Source organism: Schistocerca piceifrons, chromosome 6 (assembly GCF_021461385.2).
Source record: "Schistocerca piceifrons isolate TAMUIC-IGC-003096 chromosome 6, iqSchPice1.1, whole genome shotgun sequence".
NCBI lineage: Eukaryota > Metazoa > Arthropoda > Insecta > Orthoptera > Acrididae > Schistocerca > Schistocerca piceifrons.
This window is the reverse complement of record NC_060143.1, coordinates 540,211,537-540,228,383: the sequence shown is the minus strand read 5'-3', so window position 1 is coordinate 540,228,383 and position 16,847 is coordinate 540,211,537. Positions and strand designations below refer to the sequence as shown.

The 16,847-nt window shown below is 42.6% G+C and overlaps 1 protein-coding gene across 1 annotated transcript; it reads right to left on the bottom strand.

Moving 5' to 3' along the window:
* Positions 1-13,865: 13,865 nt before the first annotated feature.
* Positions 13,866-15,107, bottom strand: LOC124803445. Its single transcript, XM_047264631.1, has one exon. It carries the CDS (start codon positions 15,105-15,107, stop codon positions 13,866-13,868), a length of 1,242 nt encoding a protein of 413 aa, XP_047120587.1.
* Between the last annotated feature and the right edge of the window lie 1,740 nt (positions 15,108-16,847).

Genomic DNA, 16,847 nt, shown 5'->3' with positions numbered 1-16,847 from the left:
CTTAAACTTACGTATTTTGCGGATACCCTTTCTGCTACAACGAGGAATATCTTCGCATTACGATAACTTGACTTACACAAACTATCCCTTCTCTACCGCGTCGCTGTATTGGATACACTGACTTAAAGGAACGCTGTTAAAGGAAGTGGGCAACACCATCAATCCGATGAAGACGCTTAGATTATCTCAACTCTGGGCGAGAAAACACATTACTGTGAACGAATCGCCGTCCACTAACGAGGTTGCGAGAAAACAGTAAGGAACTGAGATGGTACCGTTTCGTGGATATCATCACTGCACAAACACTGCATTCAGTGAAGGCCAGCGTCCGTAAAGTTGCTTCATATATCTCTCCTAACGCAACACATGCAGGCACTGTTTGCAAAATTAAAAGAAAAGTAGATCCATTTGAGTTCTGAACTGCACCGGCAGAAAATTACTGACTTTTAGGAGACCATTACGCAAACTCAAGTTCTCTAAGAAATAGTGGTTGGAAACTATGAGTTATTGTTCCTAGCGCGCCACAACTTACGTCGACCACTGTGCTTGTAAAAAAAATCTGTATAATTACATGCTACGTATGTAACTAAGAAATAAATACGCCACTGTACCACCCTGATTTTTCTTCATCCGCATCAATTCGCCCTTAAGATTTTGCCTCTCGTTTTTTTTAACACTGGCGGCTGTAGTCGCAGATGACAGCAGGTCGCTGACGTACGAAATGAACAGCGAGGGTGTCAACACACTTTCTTGGGAAACATCTGAAGTTTCTTGTACACCTGTCGACGAGTTACAAAAATTCTCATAGGACTTCATTCAATTCGTGAGCAGTCCCTCTGCACCATCTATGCACTGCCGCTTATGTTCAAAGACAGCAAGTACGTAGCCACTGAACTTCTGTGTTGGTTCCTTGGTGTTTCCCTTTTTCCGTTTTTCCGAAGAATTCCTCAACTATCCTAGTCCAGCACTGGTGTCCCTACCATAGGACGCACAGGTACCTCAATTTTCAGCGTTAACCGTACTGAAGATAGGCGAAACGGACGGGTTAAAACTGGTACTGGAACTTTAGTTCTGAACAAACGTTTTTTTCGGTATGTTTTGTCTCGAGGTCGGCAGGCAGCCAGGTGGGAGAGCTGTGTTGCGTCACGAGGTGACGGCCGCTCTGCCTGCAGTAAAAGGTTTTCTTTATTTTTTACGATAACCGAGTTGCCCCCCATCAGCTCTACACGGCTGCGTCTACATAATACTGCGTTATCTACTTGATGTCCTTAAAAGCGAACAAATTAGCACCAAAAACATATTTCTTCAACCTCAGTTTTCATCCTTTAGTACTGACTATTGGTAATGCCCAGTTTTCATCCTTTAGCACTGACAATTGGTAATTGCCAATTAGTACACTGAAGAACCAACAAAACTGGTACTCCTGTCTAATATCGTGTAGGGCCCGACTAATGTATGAAGTAGTGCTGGAGGGAGCTGACACCACGAACCCTGCAGGGCTGTCCATAAACCCATAAGAGTACGAGGGGATGGAGATCTCTTTTGAACAGCACGTTGCAAGGCATCCCAGATATGCGCAATAATGTTCATGTATGGGGAGTTTGGTGGCCAGCGGAGTTGTTTAAACTCAGAAGAGTATTCCTGGAGCAATTCTGGACGTGTAGGGTGTCGCATTCTATTACTGGAATCGCCCGAGTCCGTCGGATTGCACAATGGACATGAATGGTTGCAGGTGATCAGACGGGATGCTTATGTACGTGTCGCCTGTCAGAGGCATATCTAGACTTATCAGGAGTTTCATATCACTCCAACTGCATACGCCCCACACCATTACAGAGCCTCCACCAGCTTCAACAGTTCCCTGCTGACATGCAGGGTCCATGGATTCATGAGGTTGTCTCCATACCCACACACGTCCATCCGCTCGATACAATTTTAAACGAGACTCGTCCGACCAGGCAACATGCTTCCACTCATCAACTGTCGAATGCCGGTGATGAAGGGCCCAGGCGAGGCGTAATGCTTTGTGTCATGCAGTCATCAAGAGTACACGAGTGGACCTTCCGCTCCGAAAGCCCATACCGATGTTGTTTCGTTGAATGGTTCGCATGCTGACACTTGTTTATGGCCCAGCATTGAAATATGCAGCAATTTGCGGAAGGGATGAACTTTGTCACGCTAAACGATTCCCTTCAGACGTCGTCGGTCCCGTTCTTACAGGATCTTTTTCGGGCCGTAGCGAAGTCGGAGATTTGATGTTTTACCAGATTCTTCATATTCACGGTACACTCGTGAAATAGTCGTAAGGAAAATTCCCACTTTATCTGTACCTCGGAGATGCTATGTCCCATTGCTCGTGGTGCGATTGTAACTACACGTTCAAACTCACTCAAATCTTGAGAACCTGCCATTGTAGCAGCAGTAACCGATCTAACAACTGCGCCAGACACTTGTTGTCTTCTATAGGCATTGCCGACCGCAGTGCCGTATTCTGCCTGTTTGCATATCTCTGTATTTGAATATGCATGCCTATACCAGTTTCTTTGGCGCTTCAGTGTGTAATTCACCCCGATTAGAACACGATTTTTAAACCGAGTTTAAAAAATAAATATGAGTAGGAGAATACTTGTGATTTTTTGTTGTTCTACGATTTATCACTTTTTGAGGAAAGCAGCGGACGGCGGACGGACTCAGTTTTCTTTAATGTGTCTGTCTAATTTAATATTTTAGATTCTATGTATCTTGAAACTGAGAAAGTCAAAATTTTTCTATCTTTATTCGATTTCTACAGCCGACCGGTGTGGCCGAACGGTTCTAGGTGCTTCAGTCTGGAACCGCGCGACCACTACGGTCGCAAGTTCGAATCCTGCCTCGGGCATGGATGTGTGTGATATCCTTAGGTTAGTTAGGTTTAAGTTCAAATGGTTCAAATGGCTCTGGGCACTATGGGACTTCACTTCTGAGGTCGTCAGTCCTCCAGAACTTAGAACTACTTAAACCTAACTAACCTAAGGACATCACACACATCCATGCCCGAGACAGGATTCGAACCTACGACCGTAGCGGTCGCGCGTTTCCAGACTGTAGTGCCTAAACCGCTAGGCCACCCCGGCCTGCAAGGTTTAAGTAGTTCTAAGTTCTAGGGAACTGATGACATCAGATGTTAAGTCCCATAGTGCTCAGTGCCATTTGAACCATTTTTCGATTTCTACATTTATTACAAGAGATAATAGGAACAAAAAACCGATAATAGGTTATTTCAGAAACTGTTATTTTGGGCGGTTTTTACGTTCAGGTTAAACTGTCGTGGAAAAGAACCGTTATCACCGAGAACCGGTGGTTCCAGCGATGAAAGCCATCCATAACAGGTGCTGACTGCTCGCTACGCCTGAAGATGACGTAGAGACCTTGTTGAGCTTGCAGATAATTATGAGTTTTTGCAAATGATACAGTCGTCTACAATACACTACTGCTTGAAAATAGCAGCAGAAATACTCAGCCAAATCTTGAAAAGATTTCAAACGGTGCGAAAACTGGCAATTTGCTTTAAGTGTTCGTAAACATAAAAATGGCAGTTCGCGAAACGAAAATCCGTAGTATCCTCTGATTACAATATCAGTAGGTCAGTCGGAATCAGTCAACTTATACAAGTTCCTGAATGTAACAGTTTGTAGAGGTATGAAATAGAACGATCACACTGGTTCAGTCGTGGGTAAAGCAGCTGACAGGAATCGGTCCTCTGACTATGCTAGGAAAATGCTATCAGTTTGCAAAGATTTGCTCACAAAACATTCGTGAGACCTTTTGTGACGGCTCCCAAACCCAAGGTCCTCAGCGGTACTTTTGGGGCAGCACCACAAATTGTATAAAGCGTGGGTAGTGACCAGGATGTAGCTATCTATGTCTGTTGGCCGAAAAGTAATTAATGACAAGAATTGCGCCACCTAGAATGAAGAGATAACTTATCTTTATTTCTGACGAAACGTGCACCAGCAATACAAGTCTGAGTAATATCCAAGAGTAATCCGTGTACTGAGCCTAGTCGAATACAATAGCAAGTATCACACTGCAATGGCTCCGCTATAAACTCCACGAAAGGCTTGCAATAGACAATCGACAATAGACTGTCCGTCTAGGGGCCAGCGCTCCTCCTTATATGCAAAAGGCAGAGGGCGCTGCGGACTCGAGCTCAGCCATGGCGCGACCTCTTCCGTCGGCGGTAACGCCCTGAGACGCCGACGGCCGCGACAGGAACTGTGGCCAGCGATGTCACGGTCAGGACGCTCGTGCGCGAGTGGGTTGGTTGGTTGGTTGGGTCCGTGGATACAACAAGACCTATGCTACAATAAGGCTCCAGTGTGTGGGCCTCGTACCTGATGGGTCTGGCTGGTTGGCTCTGAGCACTATGGCACTTAACATCTGAGGTCATCAGTCCCCTAGAACTTATAACTACTTAAACATAACTAACCTAAGGACCCACACACATCCATGCCCGAGGCAGGATTCGAACCTGCGAACGTAGCGGTCCCGCGGTTCCAGACTCAAGCGCCTAGAACCGCTCGGCCACTCCGGCCGGCACCTGATGGGTCTAACAGAGTATACTGAACCTATTGGTATACAAGGAAGGACAGCACGAGTGGTCATAAGTTTGTTTGACCCATGGTGGACCGTCGCGGAATAGGTAAAAAGACTGAATTGGCAGGCGCTCTAAGCCTACCTACAGAGTTCCAAGGTCCACGTCGAAGTGAGGAATCTACGAATATCCTACAGCCCCTACGTATCACTTCAATAGGGAGCGCAGAGACAAGATTAGGCTGATTCCAGCACGCGCAGAGGTGTAAAAGTGATTATTATAAAGGCGTTACATGTTTGGATTGAACAGGAAGATGCCCTAATAACCGCCACAATAGAAATGACCCTCTGCCATGTACTCCAGTGGGGTTTGCAGTGTATGGATGTAGCTGCAAATGCAGATTGTTCCCAATTGCATCTACTCACCTTCCAGTCGGTCGTCACATCTTTTCAAGTGCCTTGTCTTCCAGTAAAGTATTTGCCTTTTACATCTGGTTTCCAATATCCTGGCTATATGTCATTCTCACCTCCATTTAATTTTCTTTACTCACCCACTGACTTCTTCCTCTCCAAGCTGTTCCCTCATCCAGTCGTGCAGGGTTCTCCTGTTCTAGTCATTACACATCTCCATTATCACTGGGCAACCCTCAGTTTATGAATGGTATTGTAATTAAAGTCTAAATACCATTACACAACAAAAGTAATTTATATTCACTGAACTTGCTAACAGATCCCAAACAATGTTTTAAAAACTTTATTTACTATGTCACAACCTGACACTCGCCATTCGTCATCCGTTTCCCGTCTAGCTTACCAAACTAAAAGTGATCTGTAGTATTGTACACTAAAGGTAAACTGAATGAGGTTGCACTGTTTTAAACAGAGTATTCGGGCGAGTGGTGACTCCATATTTCACCCAGCCATTCTGATTTAGGTTTTCCATTATTCCCCTATATTATTTCAGCAGACGTCCACATGGTTTCTACATTAAGGTTATGGTCAACTATCTGCCCTATTCTTGTCATTCTAGACCTGCAATAGATGAAGAGATGTGCAGATGAATACAACTACCAGTACAACTGTTACTATTCGTAAGTTGCCCTTCTTTTGTTTTCATTTCATAGGGTAATTCATTTTGTGTTAGTAAATTTCATTTTTAGTTATCTAAATTGTCTGTTTCATTCTCTAATAGCGTAAGTTTTATAACAATGTTTCTTGTAAATTGTTTAAAATAATTAAACTTGTTTGAACCATGAAATTTGGGGTTTACTGTCTGATATCGGTAACTTCTAGTTACGATATTTTAACACTCAGTTCGTTGGGAAATTTTTAGATCTCACAACTTTCGCAACGTCGTATCACCAATCGCACCAAGTGCAACACAACTTTTTAGAGTTCAAAGTAAAAGGTTTAGTAAATACAGTAATAGATGAAGTGATTAATTTATGTTAATGATTCAATATTACTCATCAGCTGTGCCTACAAATGCTGACTATTCAGACTCCTCCATTTCACATCACGAATATATAGCACTGCTCTGTTACATTGTAAGTAACTTTTAGTTTTCTGATCTGTGAGTGTACCAAGTATCAGTTTTTCACATTTATTACAATCTAGGATACTGAAACTCATCTTGTTCTTATGAATCTTTTGGAAATGTCTAAAATGAAGTATTTTGAGTTCAGCAATTTAACACAGCAAAATATAAGTAAGTGTGCTTAGTTCTTGGCATTGAAAGTAAAGCAAAGTAAAAGGAGATGTTTAATGAAGTGGCATTAAAATACTCTGACAAGGAGCTTACATTGTCTTCTCATATATCAATGATGCTGATAATGAGATATTGGAGCTTTGTTTTAGCATGTAGTGAAACTCAATTTTATTTGAGTCTCTGCAAGAAATTGAAGAAAATTAGTTATTTATCTACCAACCAGAACCATTGATACACATCTTTTCTAAACAAAAAAGGATGACACACAGCTTTTTAGTTGTCTTTTATTATTGCTACTGGTTTCTATTTCACACCATCATCATGGTATGTGTATACATCAAGACAGCATGAAACAACCATGAATGCATACAGTCCAACCAATTATATATGGATGGTATAAATTAATACTTACAAAAGTCAAATGCTATTCCACTGTCCTAGCATATTATATGAGTACAACAATACACATAACTGCTGCCTCTTCTGAACTGTTGGAAATTCACAGATCCTGATAGGTATCTGTGCACAGTAAGTGGTGTGGCCAGTGATTCTTTGATCACATAATGAAAAATGTATTACAGCATAAAAGGATGAATATTCCTGGGGCAATTCGTCATTAAGAGAGAATGTATTCATTGCACAAAAGCAGGTAATCATAATTGTAGAGGGAGCCCACCCAAGATCACCTTGTAGACATTTTCTTAAGAAACTCAGGATATTCACAGTAACTTCACAATACATATATTCACTTATGAATTTTGTTACTAATGATCCATCCCTATTCAAAAATATCAGGAAAGTGCGTAGCTACAATGCTGGAAGAAAGGATGATCTTCACTATTCTGGATTAAATCTCACTTTGGCACAGAAAGGGGTGAATTATGCTGCCACGAAAAACTTTGGTATTTTGCCAAATAGCATTAAAAGTCTGACAGATAGCCCACCAACATTTGAAAGGAAATTAAAAGAATTTCTGAATGACAACCCCTTCTGCTCAATAGGTGAATTTTTAGATATGAAGTATTAACTATAAAAAATTAATTAATCTTTTGTGTAAAGAAAACGTATGTTAAAGTGACAAGTTCCACATCATTAGGGAAATGTCGTATTCATGATTTATGGAACAAGTATGTATGTATGTATGTAAAAAAAATGAAGTGAGCGTATTGCATCGTTGGCTGGGAGGCCCCTATTCACAGAAACTAGGCCGCCAAGTGCAAGTCTTATTTCATTCGACGCCACATTGGGCGACGTGCGCGCCGGTGATGAGGATGAAATGATGATGAGGACAACACAACACCCAGTCCCCGAGCGGAGAAAATCTCCAACCCAGCCGGGAATCGAACCTGGGCCCGCTTGCATGGGAGGCGAGCACTTTACCAACCACCTAAGCAGGCGGACATGTATGTATGTGTGCATGTACCATAGTAATAGAATTACTTTTTATAGATTTATCTGAGAATTATTTCAGTTTTGATGGAGATCTTGATAAGAACTACAAGATCTGCTCTTCTGTTACAGTTCAGCTGGTACCCCCTGCTGATATATTCGCAGAAAACATTAAAAGTAAAATCTAACAACTAAGTTAGAAAATAAAATAAAACACTAAGAAAAGAAAATAATACTCTACAAAAGATGTGTCAACGACACTTATTGTTTTGAAATGGCTTACAAACAATCTACATAAGTTAGATCAGTCTTACATTCAGGCTTACATCCAGCTATCAAGTTTACATTAAAAATTCAAAAGAATGGAGGGATTACTTGCCTAGAATTATGAATAAAAAGTAGAGGGGGAGAGAAATCGTCAGTTCAGTATATTCCAAGAACCCACAACTATTGATGTTATTATACATGAAATATCTGATCACCATGTCCTGTAAAAATGCGGTTTCTTTCACTCAGGTGACAATACTAATGATAAACTAAAAACATCGTCTCACATTAGTTGGCAGAATGGTTATGAATCAATTTTATTTGATAGAGTATATCAGAAGAAAATTAAAATAAAATAATATGCCGCAACACATGAAATTTCATTGATGGATATGGATGACAGATTGAAAACTAAATATCCTGTTCGCCGACATCTTGAAAGAGTTTCAGAGGAAATTAGTCACTTATTCAAAAATAGTAATGTCTCCACCTCTTTCCAGACTGACAATAATTTAGGTTTAAAACTGCAAGACAGTATTAAAAAAACATACATGATCAGTCAGGAGTATATAAAACCTTATATCTACACTATAACGACTTTTATATTGGGCAGACAGGGAGGATGCTAAAGACCAGGTTCAAGGAAGACCTTTACCAAAGCAACTCATCAGCTTCAGATACCCATGTAAAAACTCACGAGCATTCACTTAATAATATGAATGAACAAACGGAGATGCTACATATTGCCAATGAAGCAGTAAGCATGACTTTATATGAAGAAATGAAAATGTTTTCCAATATGTTTAAAGACCTAGAAAAAATCTATAATGAACTAATAAGTTTAAAAAAAACTGCTTAAAAAACTACATTGACATGTTCACTTTGTTACAAGCGATCACCTACATTTTAAGCCTTCATCCACACATCTACCTTATATGGCCTTGTTTTCTAGTATTGCATGATGTGATGTCCACCGTTTGGTCTAATTGATCGTGTAATAACATGAATTACACAGGCTTAGACACCAATACATGTATGTTGTACCTGGGTCTCGCAATCCTATGTGACGTTTCTCTAGGATGATAATACTTCCAAAGACAATGATTACTTATAACCTTAATGCTTCATCGTTAATAACTCCCCCCTCCCCAAACTCTCTTTTGTTGCATTGTCTACTTAATTCCTATTAATACTGTGGTCTTATTTGGATAGGAAAAGAAGCTGCATGTTAATTACATTTGTAATACTGGTTATATGACTTCATGATACTTACTGTTACTTAATATTTTGTTCTTTTATTGTGTCTCCAGCCTTTGCCTGAGCTTAATAGTAGTCATGCTTATCTCATATGTGAGTTGGCTGTCAGTTTGCTTCTGACATTCACATTTGAAATTCGTTACAATCTGCTAATGTGTTAAATATTACACATTAAATGTTGGGCAATGTTATTTCCAAATATTCTAGCTGTTTTAGCACATTAACACTTGCATTATTGCCTCCAAACTAGTAAATGTACTACAGCGCACGTTTTTTTACCATGTGCAATGATAGTTATACGACTTAGTTGTCAGTTTTATTGATTTACGCTAGCATGTGCATGATGGTTCCCACCCACTGTTATGCTGGACAGTAGATAACTACGACACGTGCATTCAGAAGCGCAATGACGGTGGACGCTATTTAAATGTACGCAGGCGCAGATACTTGTGTGGTATAATATGCCATCGGTGAACTTCTTTTAAAGATACTTTCTACCTGTCTATGAATGAAATTAGCAATAGTACAGCAAATAAAGAAAAATATTAACTTGAAGGCAGCATTGAGTCACTTAAACAATTCATTATAACTGCAGGCCAAGTCTCAATGAACAATCCTCTTAGCATACGATAGTGCCCTAACCTTCTTATTAATTTCGATAACTCCCGACTATACTTTTCCATCTCCGCTATCCATTGAGGTCGCTTCTTCCGAATCCTGAGTTTGTCAGTAGTTACAATGTACGGAACCAAGGATTGTCTGCAATTTATGTAGAAACCAATCTGCATTTTTAACAGTCGAGGATCATAAAACGAAGACGCTACTTGAAAAAAGGGGTGAAACAGGGCTGTAGCCTATCCATGATCTTATTCAATGTACAATGGGCAAGCAGTAAAGGAAACTAAGAAGGAATTTGGAAACGGAGGAGGAGATTAGTGTTTAACGTCCCGTCGACAACGAGGTCATTAGTGACGGAGCGCAAGCTCGGGTGAGGGAAGGATGGGGAATGAAATCGGCCGTGCCCTTTCAAAGGAACCATCCCGGCATTTGCCTGAAGCGATTTAGGGAAATCACGGAAAACCTAAATCAGGATGGCCGGAGACGGAATTGAACCGTCGTCCTCCCGAATGCGAGTCCAGTGTGCTAACCACTGCGCCACCTCGCTCGGTAATTTGGAAACGGAACTGCACAGTCTGGGGAGAAGAAGTGAAAGCTATAAGGTTTGTCAGCGACTTTTTAATTCTGTCAGAGACGGCAAACGACTTGGAAACATGCTGTAAGATTAGGACAAATGAAAGTAGCACAAGGATAATGGAATGTTGTCGAATTAAGTCAGGTGATACCGAGGGAACAAGATTAAAAAAGAAGACGCTAAAAGCAATTACCGAGGTCTGTTGTCTGGGCAGCGAAATAACTTGTAATTTCAGCAGTAGAGAAGATATAAAACAGAGACTGGCCACAGGCAGGATAGATATGGTGAAAGAGAGGAAAATGCTAACATCGAATAACGAATCAAGTATGACGAAGTGTTTTGTGAAAGTATTTGTGTGGGATGAAGATTTGTACTTACGGCGAAACATGGAAGTAATACAATACGAACATTAACAAAAGGGAAATATAGTTCCAAAGAGGAATACTGAATATTAGATGGCCGGAAAATACAAGTAGTGAAGAGGTACAGAACCGAAACAGGGAAAAAGAGCGAAGGGGCGATCGTATTTCGGGACACATCCAAAATCATCAAGAATTTGATAATGGGGGCGTGAAGTAGTGGGGGGTGGAGGGAAGGGGAGAGAGTGCCTTGAATACAGTGAGCATGTTGAAATGCATGTATACTGCAGTAGTTATACAGATATGCAGGAGTTCCACAGGCTGCAGACTGACGTGAAGAGCTGCTTCAAACCAGTCTTCGGTCTGAAGACCGCAACAATGTCAACACCTTCCTTACAGTTAATGGTATCTTTTCCAACGGAATACGAGGCACAAATTACTGATACTTCCTACTGAATGAGATATTCGAGATGCGCCAGCTGCGAGACTCTTTGTTCCTAGCGGCTACCATGTTGCTGATTGCACTGCCTAGAGTTACACATAAGGACAAGTCCACGAAATTTGAGTTCTCTTTTTAGTGTAGACTACGCAAAAGCCAATAGTGAGTTGATGGAGGTAGGTATAATGAAATACAAGGTGCTGCTTCCCCATTTTCTTTGTAGAAAGCAAAAAATTGGTGTTTTTCTCCAACTTGTTCTGGAAAAATAGAGTGGTATCTACGCTGCGAGTAACCAGCTTACTCAGGGACTTTCTTATCTATACTGCGCGTAGAATCTAAGTTGCACGTCAGTACTGAGATATACATGCATCATTCACGGCAAGCCAGATGGCAGTAGTTAGATATTCTTATTACACTCCACTCGTGTATCTTGTTTTCTTACAAACTACGCGACGGGTCGCAGGCGCCATCGGTAGCATACCGTTGCCATATTATTTAATTAGGTAGAAGTATGTTCTTTATTTTTTTAAGAATTGCATGGGTAGCTGGAAGGTCAAGTAGAGGACTGGCGAAACACAAGAACAAAGTTACAGAGCAGTCCTTTTTTAAAGAAGATGATTAAACAGTTCTCTAACTCATACGATGTAGGCTTTCACAGTCGGTGTTGTCTTCAGTTGAAACTTCCGGTCTTAGAGGCCGTGGTCGATGTATAAAATTTCCACGTAACGTTTCGTCTCCATCTGCTGGAGACATCTTCTGAAGTCGTCCGGCTCCTGCCACTGAGGCTCCAGGTATTCTCGCATTTATAGAGCGCATAGTAAAAAGCCAGCTAAGTGGTACCGCTATGTTGATGACACATTTGCAGTGTGGACTCATGATGAAGAAGAGATGGATGTCTTCTTGCTGCATCTGAACAGTATTAACCCGAAGATACAGTTTACGATGGAGAAAGAGAGCAACGGTCGACTCAATTTCCTGGGTGTGTCGGTAATTAAACGGGTGGATGGGATGCTGGGCCACAAGATATATAGAAAGAACACTCACACGGATCGATACCTCCACAAGGAATCAAACCATCATCCTAGGCAAAGAAGAGGTGTCATGAAAACCTTGGTGGACAGAGCCAACAAAATCTGCGAGCCGGCTTACTTGCAAGATGAATTAAATCATTTACGGTCAGCCTTCATGAAAAACGAATATACCAGCAAGGAAATTGATCGAGCCCGCCATCAAAGAAGAAAAGAAGCCAGAATTCAAGAGCAACAACGGTCACCTATTGGAAAAGTTTTCCTACCGTTCATTAATAAAGTCAAGGAACGTATCGGGAAAGTTCTGGCCATTTATGGGATCGAAACAATCTTCAGACCTACAAAGAAGATTAAGGAATATTTAAGAACTGCAAACGACGCCCGACACCCCCTAGCAACACCTGGGGTATACAAAAATCCATGCAGTTGTGGACAAGTATATATTGGAACAACGAAAAGAAGTGTAAACACCCGCTTAACCGAACATAAAAGAAACTGTCGCTTAGGACACATCGAAAAATCGGGCGTAGCTGAGCGTGTTTTTCGAGATGGAAACCACGAAATTAAATTTAATGAGACAAGCGTTCTAGCACGAACATCACGTTATCATGCGCGCATGTATAGAGAAGCAATAGAGATTCACAAACATCATAATAATTTTAATAGAAAAGAGGAAGTTTTTAAGTTGGACAAAATGTGGATGTCGACGTTGTGCCAGCAAAATGACAATCGATTACTCTTAATCGAGAAGGATGACTCCTTCCAAAGATAGGCATACCGTCGGCATCACCTGACGAATAGTGGTGGCCTCTATGCACCCTATAAACGCGAGAGTACCTGGAGCCCCAGTGGCAGTAGCCGGACGACCTCAGAAGATGTTTCCCGCCGATGGAGACGAAACGTTAGGTGGAAATTTTATACATCGACTACGGCCTCTCAGCCCGGAAGTTTCAACTGAACAGTTCTCTATCTCATCATTCAAATTTTACTGGTTATAGCTTACAACTAAGAGGTTAAGGAGACAAGGTTTCTGATTCCGAGAAATATATTTGATATAAATATTTCATATCTAATTTTATTGCGTCTGCACTAGACAGATTTATTTTCACGCTGGTCAGTTACCGGTACAGAAAACATGGACACTCGGTCAAGAACATGGACGGTCCAGTCGTCGAACACAAGAAAGTACATACTTCGGGAACACTATCCACATCGAGTCTATCAAGTAACCACATATTAGTCTTAAGCAACTACACAGTCCATCCGAAATCGACAGGGGTTCAGAGTGTAAAAGTTTGTGCCTCATGTCGAAGCACCATGCTGACGTTGACCTCGGTATGCAGCGTAGAGTGGGGAGTGGGCGAGCCTTACATTTAGGCCCAATTTGTAGTCGTGATGTGAGGTACACAGGTAGATTCCAACGAGCTGTCTGAAGCGGATTAGGCTGTAATGCACTCATAATACGCCTTGGGTGTACAGTGCTACGATCACGCACATTCTAGAGCGTCTTTCGTATTAAGTTGGCTAACTTACGTTTCTCCTCTTTCATAAGGAACTGAGCGTAGTGGAGGCAGTGGCGAAATTGGGAGAGCAAATCAAGAAGGAGAAAATTCGTCCACCCTGAGTGAGCTGCTTCTGACACGCAACAAGGCGACTACAGTAGGCCTCTCTTTTCAAATTCTGGCAGCATTTGTTTTATAGCCTGCGTATACTGAGCGCTCGCGAAGGTGTTTCTGTTGGCAGCACTGTCACTTTCGTTCAGAGACGCTTCCACATCGAATCTAGTTTCGTCTTGAGTGCGCACGATTGGCAGCACTGCTACTGCCGAAAAAACGGCGTACAGTGCATGCGCCTCGAAATCCTCCAGTAGCTCCTCAAAGGACATCTGTTTGTCCGAGCTGATACCAATATCGTCCATCACCTCGATTAAATGGCTGTGGTACTCTTTCAGAAGATCTGTTAAATGATTGGCGTACACTTCTTCCGTAAGGCTTGTGTGAGTAAAATATTGCAAGTCAATCGAAGGTGAACCGTACGAAGACAACTGGAAATCGAGTAGGACCACGTCTTGGACGACTTCTGCAGCGTATTTGAACATGATGTTGTTGACCCAGGTATCTGCGTGGGTTAGCACACGAAACTTACCCTTCCGTTCCGTCAAGTCAGCTAACCGTGGAAATATGCTTTCTGCGAGAGTTCGTAACCTCGGCGCATACTCTGAGTACGATCCGTCTAACGTGTCCAACTGATCCGCGAGTAACCTGCAGCCCTGTTTCAAGAAGGTCTCCACATGCTGCGCCGTAGGTCCGTGGAACGACTTGAAGACCAGGTAGTTGTCCAGAGCCGATGGGTCCTGCTCGAACAGCTTGACGGAGGCCGCGTGGAACTCTGCCAGTTTCCTGACCACGAGTTTGGAGTGCGCCAAATCGAGTCCGCTGCACCTCTTCGCCAGCGAGAACCCACTGGCCTTCAAGTCCTCGAGAACCAGATAGCTGACCGGCTGCCTCCCAGAGGCGAAACACTTGGCAGACAGCTGCGTGTATTTACCGGGTGCCGCCTTCTCCAGGATTTGTGACATCGCGGGAATGGTATCGCAGAACATGCGAGTCTCTTTCTCGAAGGCTTGCATCTCCTGCGCCATCTTCTGCATCGCCTCTCGCGTCGGGAGGCACTTGATGATCAGCGACAGGGAGCTGCCATGGGGACTGGCGTCGCGCTCCAGCGTGACAGTCATGCGGTAGACGTCGCTGAGGTAGTTGTCGCCCGTAGCCGTCGCCCTCTGCACAGCCACCGAGGCGACCTTCAAGTCTCTGGACGCGTCGCTCTCCTTGAGCGAGGTCTCCGCGAACTGCTTGTCCAGCCACGCAGGCAGCACGGTGGTGGCTTCCGCGGTCATCACCTGCAGTGCAACAGAAATGAAAGGGACGGTCTAGTGACGGTTGAGACTAATTGTCTTGAATCGCAAATAAATGCTATTGCTGTACCTAATAAATTATGCAGAATCATAATACGAAAGCACACTCATAACAACGACAGTTAATATAAACTTTCGTCTTTTCTTAAATTTCGATTCCCCACCAGAGCAGGCAGGGTCACAGAGACTAAAACCACTCTTCATGTGGGAACGATTACCTCACTGTTTGGTCCTCCCCTCAGACCAACCAACCAACCAACCACCCTTCATGCAAAAGTTTAGCTGTTTAATAAAACTTTTAATCACATAAAACAGATTTAAAAAATTTTGTTTCTCAAAGTACGCGAATTTAGATAACTTAAGATACACCGCTAAATTTGACATTTTCAGACGGAAGGATGCGATCTACAAGAAATGCATTGACTGAAAGGAATTGCAGCACCAAAAAATGCTTAATGTAGAGTAATGAAAATTGGGAATGCCTCTGTATACGTAACACATGTAAGTGATTAACATTGCAAGTTCACAGCATGAGACACCCAATTGAAAATGTAAATTAGTGGTACATTAATAACGGGTGTAACAACCTGAATGTTGAACGGAAACATGCAAACGGTGATGCATCGTGTGGTACAGATTCAGGATGTCAGTTTGTGGGACGGAGTTCCATGCCTGTTGCACTTCGTCTGCCAGTATTGAGACTGTTAATGCTCATATCACGCTGGTGGAGTTGTCGTCCGATTAAGTACTGTATGTGCTCGATTGGAGTCAGATCTGATGTTCCAAGAGGCTAAGGGGACATGTCGACACTCTGTAGAGTATGCTGGGTTACAACAGCGGTATGTGGGCGAGCGTTATCCTGTTGGAAAACACTTCCTGAAATTCAGTTCATGAATGGCAGCACAGCAGATCGAATCTCCAAACTGACGTTGAAATTTGCAGTCAGGGTGCGTAGGATACAGGCGAGAATGCTTCTGCTGTCATACGAAATAACACTCCAGACCCTGAATCCGGGTAGTAGATCCAGTGTACCTGGCACACGGACAGGTTGGTTGTAGTCCCCCAACTGGCCTCTTTCTAACCAACACGGCCTTCACTTCCACCGAGGGAGAACCAACTTTTATCCGAAAATACACAGACCTCCAACCTGCCCTCCAGTACCACTGAAGTCGCAAATGGCGGTGGTTTGGGGTCACTGGACAGCACAGTACAGAGCGTCTGGTTTGGGGCTGTCACTGATTTGTAACAAATAGCTTTTGATGTCGCTGAGCAATTGTTAAATGAACTTATCGCCATTTAACCGTATTGTTGTTTATGTAATTACGACCCAGGTTTCGGTTATATCCAAGAATGTTTGCCTATCGAAGCCGCGGGCTCCAAACGATATATATCGAACGCGCGATTCTAAATCGATCACGCAACCATGGTGGCGCGCGTTATGAAAGCGAGATGCTACGAAAACCCAAACGATTTATGACGGTAGTGAGTGGGATATCTGGTACTGTAGCCGGTTCTTCGGGCGATTGCCTCACGCGGAAGAATCTAATTCTATGCTTATGCAATGTGGAAAATTGTTTGTGTTTTTATCGGAAATGTGACACTCTACCCATATTTTTGAGTGGCACTCGCAGAGTCCATTCAGATTACGGCAAAAATGGTATTCTTTCCGTAGCATACACATCAAACTGACTTCCTCATGACCACAACGTCGACGACGAGTGA

Excerpts from the sequence above, each read along its gene's own strand:
- LOC124803445 (XM_047264631.1), bottom strand. The coding sequence starts at position 15,107 with ATGACCGCGGAAGCCACCACCGTGCTGCCTGCGTGGCTGGACAAGCAG.